The following is a 16,567-nucleotide window of genomic DNA, read 5'->3' as shown; positions in this document are numbered from 1 at the left end:
CGTGGGAACTGGGACATAAAGAAGCACTTCTTTAATGACTATATCCAGGAGGAGAGCTGAAAGGCTGATGAAAGCAAAGATCCCGTTTCAGAAGATTATGAGAATGGGGTGACAGAGCGTATAGACAAGGAGAACAACTACTTGGGATGTTGATAAGAACTAAAACAAAGTGCCCATTAGGGGAACTATCCTCATTATAATCCTAAAAATCAGGCCCAGAGGCCAGGAACAGCCCCTGCTAGTAAGTGCTTTACTCTCTGAGCATGGGTGGTAAATTAAAAGTGAGCTGTACCTTTACATTCAAGCAAGAAAGAAATTAACAGATTATTAGCTGAGGCATGTGAATATTGGCGGTGACTGGCACATTTAGCTGTATAAATGCCTTGTAGCGTCTCGGTGCGGGGTGCTAGCTTTGTGGGTTATCGCCTGGCACCAATCTTTGTACAAAAATGAATTGAATAAAATACCTCTGCTCTATGTGTAGTTTGGCATTTTGCACACCGGGCGAACCAACCCGTTTTTCGGGACAAAACAGCGACAGCGAAACCCTCCGGGTTTATCTGTCCGCCTGTGGCAAGCGGAGATTTTCCGGCTCCCCGCGCCGGTGCCAGAGACTGGGAAATAAACACTGAACCTCCTGCCAGATCAGGAGGGAGCCGGGGTCCCTTGCGGACGAGTTGAAGGAGGGAGCACGGTGTAATACGGCCTGGTTCGAGAAGAGAAGCAGGGAGGGAGGCCGGGCGGGGCCGAGAAGATAGACGCAGAGGGGATGCGGGCGTTGCGGGGGTTGGAGGCTGGGTGGGCTCTGTGGCACCCCCCGAACCCCCTGCACTGGAGGAGGCGCCTGGGGACAGCGGGATGAAGGCAAAGAAAAGGGTCGGATATCTCCGGGAAGGGCAGAGCAGGGCGTCCGAGTTTTTTAAATCCAGAGACAAGATATTTCCTTTTCACTTTTTCATCTGTTAAAGTATTTTTAACTCTTTCTTTGTCGAGAAATAAACCTATAGGGTAAGCGGGAGAGTCCACATTATTCAGTTCAGATAAATGCTGTAAATAACCCCCATTTCGTCGGAAGCTTCCTGATGTTCCCTGCTTATATCCCGTATAATTTCCTGCTGAGAAATACGGTCTTTCATGCAAATGTTATCAGGTGGAAAAAATTGTTAAAATGAAAAAAAAAAAAAAGAGTAAAAGGCTTATCTGTCTTCATGGTGTTCTGAAAACGGTTAATCTCTCTAATTTTTATCAACATTTTAGAAACGCCTCATTGTTTGATTTTTGTCTCGTTGATAAATGCATAATTAGAAGCTGCTATTATAAGTCTGAAGTACAACGCATACACGGCCCCCGAGGTTTTGCACGACATTTAAGTTAAGGCTAAAATTTCAGGAGCTAAATATGACTTACACCCGTGTGACCGTTTCCCTTCTTCCATGGGATTTGTATTAGCGATTTCAAAAGACAGAGTTTAAAAGCCGCTGCGTGAGTGAGAGGAACCGATTCAGATACATTATCTGGGCTTCCTGAGCCACCTCAGTTGAGCCCAGGCACCGGATTTGCCTGTGAAGCGGTCAGCCAGGTCTGCTGGTGCCTGGAGCACAGGAGGAGGCAGCCCTATTTAAAGACGTATTTCGATGTGTAGAAAGATTTAGGCTTATGTCTTTCCTGTGGTAATTATTGTACTCTTTTCTCAGCGGGCTGATTAAAGACACTACCCTTGCTGTGTTTCAAGCACACAAGGCAAAAAATAATAATAATTAAAAAAAAACACCAAAAACTTTATCCTGTGGCGTGTTTCATGTTGCAGTGGCTGCTACTTGCTATGAGAGGAAAAGGGGGTGGTGCATACAAGAGGTACATGCATTTCTTCTTAGCTCTGATCCTGCACAAAGATAGTGCAAGATCCTTTACTCTGAAGTCCAAATTTCAGCTGTAACTCTCCATGTGTACCCACTTCTTATTTTGGGATTTTTTTTTCTTCCATTTCCCTTATCAAGTACAAAATTTACCTGCAATGCAGGTATGGCTACAACTACAAAACCATTGTGGATTTCACTGGTGATGACAATGCCAAGCTGTCCTGATACTCCTTTAACACACAAGCTATTATCTAGTTTTAAAACGCACATATGACCAGAATTGCTTCCTGAGCTTACCTGTGTTAAAAAAAAAATAATGGAAGAACCTCTGTGATTAATACTTAGTACAATTTTTGACAAGGAATGCTTTCGAACAACCTCTCAATCAGGACGGGCCATCAAATTACTTCTTTGCAGCCACCAAAGAAACCCAAACCAAAACCTAACACACCCTTTCAACCTACACAGGCCTCTGGTTGTGTGACCCCAGAGCAGGAAGTAGTAAAAAACTGCTACAGGCAGTGATTTGTTCAGGCTTTGGATCAGGTGTATGGCATCTCTTTCTTGTTTCTGATTCACTTTGCAGTGAGTTAGCTAGAGAATACAGTTATTTGTTTGCCCAGTTGGTGTATTTTACTTTTACAGAAATAAAATCACACTTTTTTTTTAAACACGATGATTAAAAAAAATATAAATTTTACTGTAGATATGTTGATCTAGAGAAGATATAAGTATTTCCAAGGATGCTACTATTATTGAGACCATATTTGGAGTACTGTGCCCAGTTTTGGGACCCCCTGCTTAAGAAGGATGTGGAACTACTTGAGCAAGTCCAGCAGAGAGCTACCAAGATGATCAGGGGACTGGAGCATCTCCCTTATGAGGAAAGGCTGAGAGACTTGGGTTTGTTTAGCCTGGAGAAGAGAAGACTGAGGGAGGATTTCATCAATACTTATAAATATCTAAAGGGTGGGTGTCAGGATGATGGGACTAGGCTCTTTTTGATAGTGCCTAGTGACAGGACATGGGGCAATGGGCACAAGCTGGAACACAGGAAGTTCCACCTCAATATGAGGAAAAACTCCTTTCCTGTGAGGGTGACAGAGCAGTGGAACAGGCTGCCCAGGGAGGTTGTGGATTCTCCTTCCCTGGAGACATTCAAAACCCGCCTGGACACAGTCCTGTGCCCCCTGCTCTAGGTGTCCCTGCTCAAGCAGGGGGGTTGGACAAGATGATCTCCAGAAGTCCGTTCGAACCCCTGCCATTCTGTGATTATTCTATTAAAAATAAGATAGGGGAATTTTTTCATAGCTGCTTGGATTGTTCTTCAATATTGTTTATGGGTAGTTATTCACTACTGGAGTAAACTGTAATGTAACTGATAATTTGATATACAAAATGTTGCTGATATAAAAAAAGGTATTTTGACAAAAATGTTTGTATAACCAAAAATAAATATTCCCTGTATTTCAGTTGCTGTGGATAAAGAAGTATTTTGAAGACAGACATAAAGGGTACAGAAAAACACAGCACAAAGGGCCTAACGCTTAGGTATTCTAGCACTTCCCAGTGCTGAGAACTGTTAGGACTAACAGCCTTGCTTAGTGCTAGTAGTTAAATTAGTTGAAGCCTTAGGCCACAAGAGCTGACGGAGAATAAACTTTTTGATAACACTAATGCTGCAAACACAGAACTAGCAGGTACAAGCAGAATCAAGAAGGTAAGGACAAAGAAAATAATTCCAAGAGGAAACCTCAGAAGGTGGCCCGTGCAGTGACTAAGGAAACAATAAGAAATCAAGAGACCATGGACCAGAATTAAGTGATGGACTTGGGGTTCAAGTGCTGGGTGGTATGGGTATAACTGGGGGCACCCAGGTCGAGTTACTCTGCATGTCGGATAAATAAACCACTTATTTACTCAGTGGATTGGAGACTCGTCTGCTTCAAGCAGGAACCTAGGGACCAGCCCTCATGAGATGGCATCCACATAATGCCTACAATGGTCTAGGTGGCGGTAGCATAATTCCTGCTACACCAGGGTGGTGTATTTGAATGCTGTTCTATCTTACTGTTGATGGGCGATGTCATCTGGGTAGAATGGATTTAGGAATACATGGAAAAACTGCTTTGAACTGGAGAGAACTTTAAAGCAAATGAAAGATGGAAGAACATGCTGTCATATGATTTTATATTTACACTATTTGGCTTATTGATTTTGAATGTTCATCCTCCTGTGGGATGAAATTGTTATGTTAACTATTCTTACTGTGCCTAAATACTACTACTTTTACCTCTAGTGAAAGAAACAAGTACACAATATTTTCCATGGTAGTTCATTTTTGTCATTTGAGAAACTTTAGTCTCAGCACTGATAGAAAAATAACGGATGTGTTAGAATCAGATTGGATGATGTGTGTGTAGGTATAAATGCAATGATGAGATCATAATTTTGCCCCTAATATTGCCTTATCGAGCATACTGAGATTGGAAGCAGCAATTGTAAGCAACATTTTCTTTTGTGTTGAGTGAAGTTTCATTAGCCTAGGAACGATTTCATATACTGAAACAGCCTTAAAAAATATCCCTGAAATGTCTGTGAAAGCTGTATTAAAAATGCATGCAGCATTCAGAAGAATGTCAAAAAGAATGCTTATGGATTCATGGACTTGCAAGGCCAAAAGGCATCACCGAGCTCCTACTGTAACTGAGGCTGCCGTGTGATATCTGTGATTTGAACTAAGGTCATTTTATATTAAAACGTCACCAACTTTGATGTTTATGTGACTGATTATTGAGAATAATGCCCACTGACAAATTCTTCTAATGATTACCACCACCACCAATGTCTGAGCACTTTTAGTTTATCATATTTTCTTGAGTTTCTTTCTAGCAACCCACATATCCCCTTACACAAAAACCTAAAAAAATTGAATATTCATCTTTTTAGGTATTGAACAGATATAGAAGCCCAGAATGTGGAAACTGTGTTTCAGAGTTTGCACTAAGTCATTTGGAGAGCACATCTCTGAACTCCATTTGAGGCTGCTGGAGAACTGAGCATGGAGAGTGCCCCTTATTACTGGATACCTGAAATCCAGTCAGCCTTCAAGATGAAATTAACTTTGATAAATTAGTGGCCAATTTAAGAGAGACCTACCTGGTGCCTGCATCTGTACCTGCAACACCAAACAACATTCAGTTAGTACTAGAAAGAATATCTTGGGTGATTTTGTGGTCCCTGTATGGACTAAAGGTGTTTACAAATCCACGGAATATTCTTGGAAATCAGGATTATTCAGGTCCAGTTTGAGGGAAGGTGATAATGGCTTGTATCTGCATCTACAGCAGGGTCTAATTACCCAAGAATGTGAAGGAATGATTCAGCCAACTGTTATAGGCTAAAGGATTTTAGGGGTGATTAACAGCTGTTTGATAAACTCTGAAAGTTTATCAAAAGAAAGAAGTCAGCCTGTAGTGGCTACTTACTTATTTTAATGACGTATAAACACAGAAAAGGTTGGGTAGCTATAAAATAATATTCCACTACACTTTTTATTTATCAGGGGAATATTCTCTTCCTAAAGCAGCCATAGGAAGAAGCCTTGCCAGTTACTGTAAAACACACACGCACATCAGAATTAATAAAATTACTGAAGAAATTCAGAAAATTTTGTGCTCTGTTTGTCACTGGGCTATTAGTAATATCATTTTAAGGTAAGTGTCACTTGCTACTACATAAATTCTTTTACAGTGCAGTACACTGTAGACCTCTCACTTTGCTGGAGAAGTTAAAACAAAAAAAAGACTGAGCACCATCAAGCGGTAGATGCTGTTAAAGCAGTTAAAACGATGGATATCATTAAGCTTCCGGTAACAAAAATTTATTCTTTCGCGACTAGAAAACTACAGAATTGTAAATTCTGTAAAAACTACAGAAATATAAATTTCCCTTCAATTTATAACACATAAGATGAACATGCTCAAAATTAAGAGTGATGTATTGCACATGAAAGACACCACAACCTTAAGAGTGTAATAGAATCATAAGGAAACAGTATCACCGAGCAAGAAAATAAGAAAACTTCAGTTACAAACACTTTACTTACAGTAAGTCATTTGTTGCCAAGTAGTTTACGCTCCCTAACGGGAAGAAAAAAAGTATTTCTCACACTTAAGTCATAAAAGACTGTAAATTAAAAATTCACATTAAGAAATTAAAATTTGATGCATTTGACTGTACAGCCCTTTAAATTGAAAAGGTGGGTGGCTCTTAAAAGAGCCTTTGTGTTAAAACCGACGATCCGAGGCGCTTTACTTGGAGCTGGTGTACTTGGTGACAGCCTTGGTGCCCTCGGAGACGGCGTGCTTGGCCAGCTCGCCGGGCAGCAGGAGCCGCACGGCCGTCTGGATCTCCCGCGAGGTGATGGTGGAGCGCTTGTTGTAGTGCGCCAGGCGAGAGGCCTCGCCGGCGATGCGCTCGAAGATGTCGTTCACGAAGGAGTTCATGATGCCCATGGCCTTGGACGAGATGCCCGTGTCGGGGTGCACCTGCTTCAGCACCTTGTACACGTAGATCGAGTAGCTCTCCTTGCGGCTCTTCTTGCGCTTCTTGTCGCCCTTCTTCTGCGTCTTGGTCACCGCCTTCTTGGAGCCCTTCTTGGGCGCGGGGGCGGACTTGGCCGGCTCGGGCATCGCAGCAAACGCGGCTCTATCAGAGACCACACAGACCGTCTGCGTCAGGAGGAAGAAAGCGAAGTGGGGGGAAGTAGCCGCGTTCCACATATTTATAGGCCTCTTATGCAAATGAGCAGCATTCAATACGCGTACTTTGATTGGTCAGAACATGTTATCTCGTCATTACACCCTTCTACCTGCTTTTCATTGGTCAGAATTCGATTCGCGTTCTCATTGGCTACCCAGGAAAGACCTAGTTCTCAGCCTATCAGCGAAGGGGAGAGGTGGGAAAACGAAGCTATAGCTGAGGCGCGCCGCCAGGTCCCTTCGCTCTGTTGCCAGTTTTTCAGAGAAGTGAACGCGGAATCGAGTGAGGATGTCCGGGCGCGGGAAGCAGGGCGGGAAGGCGCGCGCCAAGGCCAAGTCGCGCTCGTCGCGGGCCGGGCTGCAGTTCCCCGTGGGCCGCGTGCACCGGCTGCTGCGCAAGGGCAACTACGCGGAGCGGGTGGGCGCCGGCGCCCCGGTGTACCTGGCGGCCGTGCTGGAGTACCTGACGGCCGAGATCCTGGAGCTGGCGGGCAACGCGGCCCGCGACAACAAGAAGACGCGCATCATCCCGCGCCACCTCCAGCTGGCCATCCGCAACGACGAGGAGCTCAACAAGCTGCTGGGCAAGGTGACCATCGCGCAGGGCGGGGTGCTGCCCAACATCCAGGCCGTGCTGCTGCCCAAGAAGACCGACAGCCACAAGGCTAAAGCCAAGTGAACACAACGGAAAAGAGGCACGTTGTCTCTTCCGGAGACGTTAACCCAAAGGCTCTTTTCAGAGCCACCCACAAAATCATAAAAGAGCTCAGTTATCCCTGCTCTATAGTTACACCGGTTCACATGAATTACTCAACCCGTTTTGTTTCATTTTCTCCAAGTTTATTAACATTATTTTTGGCGCGGTTATAGTAGCAACGCTTTCCATGTTTTTGCTAACATAAAGTCGTGCCATAAATGTCCTCCCATAAGTTCTTGCTGGCATAGGACATTGTCCGTTGGGTTCTTCCGCCAGAGAACATGGGAACAAAGTATATCGGCGTCCCTCCCTCCCCCCCCCCTCCCCCCCCCCCCCTTCCGCGTTTTTCTTCTGCGAGAGCGGCTGCAGCGGCACCAGATTTACGAGGCGAAGGGGGGGGGGAGGGCAGCGGGCCGGGTTCTCCGCTGGCCAATCCTTGGTTAGGGCGGGCTTTTTCAATACTTAAAGCTCCTTTCCTTTCTCATCCGGAACAAAGGGAATGGGAGAGCTCACGGCTGTTTTCAGGTCGATAAGGAAAACCCTCCCCTCCTCCCCCAACCAGACAAAATCATTTAAGGATACCCCTTAAGAGAAATAATACAACAGATTAGACATGGCTCAGTATAGCGTGCCTGACAACTGCATTACTTTTGTTACAAAATATATTCTTAAAAAAAGTACATCCGATTTTTATCAAATCATTACTACAAAACATTGCTTCCTGGTAGTCAAACCAATTACTCAGCAAAAAAGATGTAAAAGTCTACACTTCCCTAAAGCCGCCGCGTCATACCGTGCTCGTTAGCGCTTCTTTCGGTAATCGGGGGTTGCGGGGGGGGGGAGAGAAGATACAATTGACCTCTGACGACTTACTGGATCCATGCCGCAGGTTACTGACGACCTCGGTGCCTCAGCTCCTTTAGGGAAAGTGTGGGTGGCTCTTAAAAGAGCCGTTGGATAACAAAATATGTAGAGCAGGACTCTTCTGGTATAATTTACTTCTTTTTGGGCGCCGCCTTCTTCGCCTTGGCCGCTTTCGGCTTGGCCGCCTTGGGCTTGGCTGCTTTGGGCTTCACCGCCTTCGCCTTGGCCGGGCTCTTCGCTGCTTTCTTGGGGCGGCCTGCCTTGGCCGCTTTCTTGGGACTCTTGGCCGCTTTCTTGGCCGCGGCAGGCGCCGGCTTCTTGGCTTTCTTGGGGCTCTTCTTCACTGCTGCTGCCTTCTTGGGCTTCTTGGCGGCGCTGGCGGGCTTCTTGGCCGCCGGCTTCTTGGGCTTGGCAGCGGCCGCCCGCTTCTTGGGGGCTTTTTCCTTCACTTCTCCCGGCTTCTTGTTGAGGCGGAAAGAGCCGGAGGCGCCGGTGCCCTTGGTCTGCACCAGGGTGCCCTTGCTGACGAGGCTCTTGAGCCCCAGCTTGATGCGGCTGTTGTTCTTCTCCACATCGTAGCCGCCGGCGGCCAGCGCCTTCTTGAGGGCGGCGAGGGAGAGCCCCTTGCGCTCCTTGGAGGCGGACACGGCCTTGGTGATCAGCTCGGTGACGCTGGGGCCCGCCGGCTTGCGGGCTTTGGAGCCGCCCGCCGCCTTCTTCGGCTTCTTGGCGGCGGCCTTGGCGGCGGGCGCGGGCGCATCGGGGGCGGCGGCGGGAGCGGTCTCGGACATCGCGGCGGCGTCCTCTGCGGAGCAGGCGAACACAATTGGGCTGGCGCGGGTCAGATGCTCGTATTTTTAGAGAGGAGCCGCGCGGTGATTGGTGCGTTGCAGAGCCCGCCCCGCTGCACGGCCGGGGAGCCCTCCGGTGTGCTCGATTTGTGTTTCTTTGGACTAACAAAAGTGTATTTTCCTCGGAATTTCTGCCACCAAATCGCCCCATTTCCCCGGGGAGGGAGAAGAAGAGCAGGTACTTGCGTTCGGGAGAGTTTCCAGCCGCGAACGCGTGGCCTGAGTTAAAGGAGAAGCGATAAATCCCGTGTGCTGCTGCTGGAGAGACCTCTGAAGAGAGAAACTTTTGTTTTTCCTTGCAAATTAAAAATTTCCTTTTGACAGAAATGCAACAGCAACCACTCAGTCTGATTCTTTAGAGGGTTTTCTTGTGGTCAAAGTTGAAATCTGCCGAATTAAAGCTATTTTGACAGTTTAAACTGATTTTGAAGAGGAGGAAGTAACACAAACTCCTCTTTCAGCTCTGAATATGGATTAAGAACCGGTTCCTTTGACCATGTGTTTTACCTCCTAAAACGCTAAAGTCTAGTGAAATAGTGTCTCGTACAACCTCCTATTGCACTTTTTATAGAGCCATAAGCAATTTGTAAATATCTGGGCATTTATGAACATACAGTTGTTTTATTTAGTATTCCTGGAATTTCAGTAGAAGGGAGGCAAACTTACCCTGCTACCTTGTGTTCAGTGTTTTATTTCTTTTGTGTGTTTTCCATATGAATTTCTGTATCAGTTATTAAGTAAATCAAGCTATTAGCTTTTTCTGTGGCATGTCACTTTCAAGGAATCTGTCATTTGCTATCTGATGTTACAGAACTGTAGCTTTGTAAAAGAAAGCAAGCTCCTAAACTTCTGGTGGTATTTACTGAAATGATCTTTGTCTCTCTAGTAATTTAAGACGTGCGAGGGCTAGTGTAGCAGGTTAGCAGTTATGCTTTTCCTGCTCAGAAAGTATTATCTTGTTATGTATTTTCTCTAAGAGTAGTAGAATTTGAAACCACATTACTGTTGGTAATTTTTAAAATACGTCTCACAGAGTATGTCTATGCAAAGGTTTATCTAAAGCATATTCTGAATCCTCTTCCCACTTAAAATAAAACCCACCTAATTCTTCCTTAGGCATTTTACAGCCATCATTGAAATAAGGAAATGCTCTCAGGACAAAAATTACAGCACTTTGTGATAACCTGAGTTTTAACAAGGGGAGAGGTAGGCCATAGGTCGGTCCTAAAGAACCAGGAAGAATTCAGTCAATATTGATATCTAGTTGAAAATGATGTAATATGCTGAACAGAACAGAGCTCTGGAATAATATTTCATTAATCTGTACTTGATTATAAGCAAGTGTATTTTCCATTGCCTTTCGTAGTTCTTTAAGAATCAGAAAGACTACTCTTCAGCCCTGCCCTCTGGTTTCCTTTGATATAATCAGATATTACGTATAATGTAAACACACTGTTTAAGTAGATATTAGCAACCAAAATTTCAGATTGTAGGAACAGGTAGTTTGAGGTAAGTGTAATCCTATTTCCACTTCATTGTTTCATTTACAATGGCTGTTCTGTAAATACTAAATGTGTATATAACAAGAAATCATTTTAGTGTGCTGTAAATTGTGTTTCAGTGAATATGAAACTATGAATAAATGCAATGAAGGGAAAAATTGCAACCTGCACCTGAGAAGAAGAAAATATCAGAAAAAAAGGTTGCAGGAAAAGTGTACCTGGGCTCTGTAATGCTTCAACAGAAAGAAAGCTAAGAAAAGGACTAATCAAATTGGGACTTACAGGGTCTTGTTTGTAAAAGTTATGTGACATAAATAAGAATACAGGAATGAAATTCTTTGGTGTGGATATCGAACACGTACCTTCACAAATTGGCAAAACTGAAGTAAAATGAATCAATAAATAAATGGGTTTTTAAGCCTATATCCTGTATGCGTTTGCAGATCATGAATGAGACTTTCAGTTGACTTGACTATATAGTGAAACAAAGTAACAATGCTTGGAGGAGATGACATTTTGCAGCTACCAAGACACTTCATAGCACACAGGCAGAGGAAAAGTGTAGACTATGAGTGACATGTCAGCAAACTGAAAACTCCTGCTGCCTAATTTTGTTATGTTGAACTCAAGAACATTTACTTCAGTAACCTTCACTAGAGGAGATTTAGACGCGCCAGCCCTCAGTTTTGTCTTCACAGGGTGTTGATTTACCTTTATTGGTGGATGAAATTGAGGTGGCAAAAATAGTCACCATCCCCGTTGTCTGCTCGGCCTTACTCCCAGCAGTTACTACCTGCTCCCCGTTCCCAACAGGGATAGCTAATGATATGTGTAGCAGCTTTTGATCTCCAACAGTTACAGTCTACTATCTTAAAATAAACTGAAGTAACTTCAGAAATTTCATAACACAGAGAGAAGCTCTGATCTTTCTTTTTCAATGGCTTTGCAGCAAAGAGATAAAATAACTTTAGTGATGTAGAAATGCTGCTTGGAATATGTTTTCTACATGAAAGAAATACATGCAGGAATAAAATTTTGGAAAGTGAATGTTCATTTGTCAATTTTAAAAGGAGTTTGCTCCACAGTCAGAGCAGATAGTATAGAAAGAATGGACAGATGTACTCAGGCAAAGAAAAAAAGTGGTGAAGGATTATATAAAAAGCAGGAATAGCAGTTTCACCTCCAGCTGAGCAAATAAGAAAAGGAAATAATCCTGATTTAGGTATATGGTATTGTAGAAAGACTTCATGAAGAAGGCACCACATAGACTCTGACATGCAGTTTGGCTTTCCCAATGAGACTGGAGGGAGGTAGACTTCACCATTCATTAAAAAAGGAGGAGAGTGATATCAGGATCTCCAGAGATACTTTTGGGGAGAGCATCCCTGTAATGCCTACTGCATCTGAATGACATCAATCCTCCTCACCTCATGGGCACCCCAGCAGGCCACACTACACCACAAACCTGTACAAGACTGCAATCTGAATCCTGCAAGTCACCTCCCTTTCAAATACCCAGATCTGTCCAACTTTTGCAGTTATCTATTAAGACCTCTTGGCATAAGTAAGGAGACACATGAACCACAGCCAAGGGCTGGCACTGCACCTGAGAGCTATCAAACATTCCCATCTCCAGTTTAAGACCTGCCAGTACTTGTTCCTAAGAAAATGAGCTGTGGGTTATATTTAGATATGTTTGCAGTAATAAGAGGTAGCTTGGTAGTTGTTCTTCTCAAGCAATTTTGTTAGGAGGCATTAGCATGAGAGTTAGCCACAGAAATGTGGCTAATGGGCTGCTCTGCCTGCTGTAGGTGAGTGTCGTGGTCAGTCGTTCTTAGACAGCTGGAGAGGTACAGCTGACATGCCTGAGCACCACAGCCCCTCTCCTTCCTTCAAGTGATGATTTCCAGGGAGATTTAGGTGAAGGCCTTTACGTTATGTGCTGCACTCCCGCATACATGTTCCACAGGAAAGAGGTGTAAATACTCCCTGCAACCATGATTACACTCCTATTACAGTGTTACACCCATGTCTTACTTGCCCTCAGTGACTTCATCCTTCATCTGAGTTACAAATGTAGTAACTCATGTGATCAAACCAGCCAGCACAGTTTAACAGCTTTTAACCCTTAGCTAAGCAATTTTAAAGCGGTACCTACCAAACTACAAACTCGTTGCAGCTCAGCAAACAAGTCTCTGCCTACATAATACTAATGTTTCTGCTGCTGCTGTTGTTAAGATTCATAAGTGTAATGAGGCCACACTAGGCCATTTAAATCCAGCGTACAGCTGAGCACCCATAGCGGGCAGGCCGAATAGGGTAGGTTGATGGATGACTGTCCCCATAGACTCAGCTTCCTGGAATGTTGCACACTCCTCCCTGTAGTCTCGGTTAAGGGTTGGGGCAACTCTTGTGGCCTCCCTTCATCATTGCCATGGCATGTCATTTGGCAATTGAAAACCTATAGTCCAAAACCTCGATATGTCCATAATTAGGAGGCACTGGGAAGAATGTCCTTCCTGGGAAAGCAAAAAATACCCCGGCAGAAACACAGGGAGCTGAAACTCTTCCCAGAACACATAATGAGGAAAAAGATGCACTTTGTTCTCTACTGTATGGGAATTTACAAGGTTAATACATTTTTATTTTTCTCACACACAGGCAAAGAAAAGATCCTCACTGTCAGTCAGATATCAAAGAACAGAATTATTTACATCTTAAAGTACTTTCGTCTTCTAAAACTAGCCTAAGGCACTTGGCAACATGTCTTCTGGACCACCCTGACATGCTCTGAATGTAGTCATCATCCAGCAGTTGAGGACCTCAGGGCCTCAGACAAACTGTCTGTGAAAGGTAGGCAACAAGAACAGATGGTCCATCAGCCATGGCTCCCCACATAAATCATCTCCTCCTGAACTGACGGTGCCTCTCTTTCATCTGCATTTAATATTGAATTCCACCAAGGAAGGGTGCCACCACACTGTCCTTTCAGAGCAACCCCTCCATCGGCACTGAAGCCTGGCTGCTCAGGGAAGTGAGCAGCCTACACAGAACAATGCTGAGCAACCCGCTCTTCCTCTGCACAACACCCCGACACTTCTGTGTGCTTTCTGCCCTCCACTCTTTCCTATTTGTGTGCCAGTGCTCCCTGTGAATGCTGGTGAGAGGGAGGGAGCAATGTGACCAACCTATGCACTCCCTCCAGCCAAAGCCATGTGTGGTACCTATAGAGGGACAAAGTGTCCTTGGGCACGTAGTGCATGCACAGCTGGTCTGCAATCCACCATCTCCCTGACTGGTGACACCCCAGGCACTGATGTGACAGGCTTCCAGGTACATTTGGGTTGTCAGGCAACCCATTTTTTTTGCCACACAGGCAGTGATGGTCGCACCCAGACACTGTGTAGGCTGGACTTCTGCCATCGATGAGAGCCAAGCACGGTGTCACACAGCATGTGAAGGTGCTCTCATTAAGTGATGCTGTCTTGCCGGTTTTCCTCAGAGGTGTGGGGGTGAAGCAGGTACTGGCTCCAGATAACTTTGTGCCATCCTTCTGGAGCAGGAGTATTGCAAGGTAGCACTCGGGTGCCAACAATATGGGCTGGCTGTCTTCCCATAGAAGACAGCCAAAAAGGTTTTGAAGACTTATTCAGTGTGTAAGGGTGCTGCACTGTAGCTTATGTTTTTTACAGTACATACTTCACAGCTGTGCCATGGAATGGTGCCAGAATGGCACTGTCCCTGGTTAGGATGTCATCCAGACTGCCAGGGGCACTGAAGGGCCAGCTGGTGCCCAGATTTCCCCACAATATACAAATGAGGCCAATCGCTCTGCACTCCTGCTATCAGCCAGTTCAGAAGTCAGCAATCTGGCTTCACAGTCCCAGGAGAGTAGGTATATGCAATGTTGGGCACATACAAGAAGAATATATTTCACGTATTTTGCCTGCAACTTGCCTTGTGTGATCTGGTTCCAGAAAGAAGGATTGGCTTCTATAATAAGTGCATTAAGTCTAAATCTTGGTCTTCTTGACATAGTCTATTTCTGGTTTGGACAATGAAAATGCAATCAAGTTTTGGTTAATTTGAGGATGAAATAAGGAGTAGAATAACAAGTTTAACTTTTACGTGTTGTTTGAGGTTAGTAGTTCGTAATATCTTACATATAATTGTATGGTTAAGAAGACTAACACAGATGGCCTGCACTGAGGAGCTAGGAGCAGGGATCAGCCTCTGTCCAGCTGTAGAGAGGTGGTAAATAAAGAGAAATCAACTGGATTTTGGGGTTTACCCAAAATACAATAGGAAGTACCTACAAAAAGGAAACTTAATAGCCCAAATTACCTAAAGGTATTGAGAAAAGGGCCTGAAAGGCTTTCAAGGATTACCACTGTCAGTGACATCACTGGATGAGGCGGGGAATGTTTGTTCACATTTGACACTAATGAAAAGGGTCTTGAGGTTTGAAAACTGTTCAGATTTAGGTTTTTCTTTTTCCATTTTAGAATATGTGATTATTCTTCTAACATGGTGAATTGTCTTAGCTCTGGTTTGGGTTGTTCTTGGTATTTTTTCTCACTTGGTTATGGTGTCTTCAGTGTTGAAGGAGACACTAGCTCATGCTCTGTTGGGCTAGTATTTGGAACACAGAAGCCAGGACTCTGGGAGAAGATGGAGGAAGAATACCATTTGTAGTAGCAGAACTTTCTTCTGCAGTTAGGAATATCCACAGGTGTCCAGAGTTGGGAGAAATGAACGGGCAATATGAGAGGGACAGCCTTGATATTGTGCTGCCCTTTGAATTGCATTATGGACAGAGACTGATGACTGTAACAATGGAAGAACTGAGTAATTCACAGAAAACTTCCATCTGGACCAATATCCTACCCATGAGAGAGGCCAGTAATAAAAGAATGTAACAGCAATAACTGATATCTCATCAAAATGACACCTTAGGCCCTAGTGATTTGTAGTCCAGGGACTCACGGGGTCAGGGTGAATGTCACTGAACTGGAGAGCTGTGAATGGATTTTTCTCCTGTGTGTTTATTGACTGCTTTCTCCGGATATAGTAGCTCTAATTTGTCATATTTTAGGATGTGGCTTTATCATGACAAATTCTAAAAGACTGACGAATGGGTACAGTGGGAGTGGGAGATGGACAAATGGGTGGTGGACATGTGTACTACATGGTGTGCATCCCTTTAATAGAGGACAATCTCATTTATATACAGTTAAGTGTCCTCAATGTGTGTGTGTGTTACAAAATGATGCTGGAAAACATGCTTTCTGTGATGTAGATGAGGTGGGACAAAGTGACAACCAGCACGGAGTAATCTGAACCCCCTTTCCTGTAGCTGAAGAGAAGTGAAGAGAATATATTTGAAGTAGAGGGAGTGACAAGTCATTTCAAAGAACAGAGGAAAAGAAATCTGGAGTCTTCAGGGCCAAGCAGAGACTTCCTATATAAAATACCAGAGCTGAAAGATACTGGGAAAGAATTATCTCATCATTACATTTTTAGATCCCATCACTCAAACAGACCATCCCTCCTGGAGTCACTGTGACTGAGGCAGAACCAAAAGCCAATGTCAGCAAGGGAAAGGATTATCAAACTTCACAAAGATCTCCCTGAGCCCTTCATCTTGAAAGGATCTCCTCTGTCTCTTTATGGATAATGATGTGCATATTCAGCCACAGTCAGCACCGTCAAACTCTCTGTATTGGAATTATGCTAATCTCAAAGCCCCAGTGGGCCCTGTGCTATGAAAAGGAGGACCGCCAGGATAGCCAGCAGAAATCAGTTATGGATTTAACAGTCAGAATGACTGATTTTCAGAGTCATAACGTCATACCAAAATAACAAAGAGAAATATTGTCGCTGGCAACATACAGTGGTGAAAGGAAAACATATTACATGAAAGAAAGAATATTTATCCACTCAGAATGATGTCAGACCTTTGAAAACAAGGAGGCACACACACATGTTACTGACATAGCGTTTTTGTTGTGCATTTAACATGCACGACTAA

General features: G+C 44.3%; 3 protein-coding genes across 3 annotated transcripts; 1 reads left to right on the top strand and 2 right to left on the bottom strand.

Annotated features, from left to right (window-relative positions):
• Positions 1-5,726: 5,726 nt before the first annotated feature.
• LOC135313444 (histone H2B 1/2/3/4/6-like) lies at positions 5,727-6,965 on the bottom strand. Its single transcript, XM_064452335.1, has one exon. The coding sequence runs from the start codon at positions 6,641-6,643 to the stop codon at positions 6,173-6,175; it is 471 nt and encodes a 156-aa protein (XP_064308405.1). The 5' UTR covers positions 6,644-6,965; the 3' UTR covers positions 5,727-6,172.
• On the top strand, positions 6,883-7,814 carry LOC135313464 (histone H2A-IV). The gene has a single exon (XM_064452435.1). The coding sequence runs from the start codon at positions 6,912-6,914 to the stop codon at positions 7,299-7,301; it is 390 nt and encodes a 129-aa protein (XP_064308505.1). The 5' UTR covers positions 6,883-6,911; the 3' UTR covers positions 7,302-7,814.
• A 129-nt stretch (positions 7,815-7,943) lies between these two features.
• Positions 7,944-9,022, bottom strand: LOC135313499 (histone H1.01). The gene has a single exon (XM_064452661.1). It carries the CDS (start codon positions 8,972-8,974, stop codon positions 8,315-8,317), a length of 660 nt encoding a protein of 219 aa, XP_064308731.1. The 5' UTR covers positions 8,975-9,022; the 3' UTR covers positions 7,944-8,314.
• Between the last annotated feature and the right edge of the window lie 7,545 nt (positions 9,023-16,567).

This window comes from Phalacrocorax carbo, chromosome 1 (genome assembly GCF_963921805.1).
Source record: "Phalacrocorax carbo chromosome 1, bPhaCar2.1, whole genome shotgun sequence".
Classification (NCBI taxonomy): domain Eukaryota; kingdom Metazoa; phylum Chordata; class Aves; order Suliformes; family Phalacrocoracidae; genus Phalacrocorax; species Phalacrocorax carbo.
The sequence above is the reverse complement of the archived record's forward strand: the minus strand, read 5'-3'. Positions and strand labels throughout refer to the sequence as shown.

Bases quoted from the DNA above. Each gene is read 5' to 3' on its own strand.
- LOC135313499 (XM_064452661.1), bottom strand. From the start codon at position 8,974: ATGTCCGAGACCGCTCCCGCCGCCGCCCCCGATGCGCCCGCGCCCGCC.
- LOC135313444 (XM_064452335.1), bottom strand. From the start codon at position 6,643: ATGTGGAACGCGGCTACTTCCCCCCACTTCGCTTTCTTCCTCCTGACG.
- LOC135313464 (XM_064452435.1), top strand. From the start codon at position 6,912: ATGTCCGGGCGCGGGAAGCAGGGCGGGAAGGCGCGCGCCAAGGCCAAG.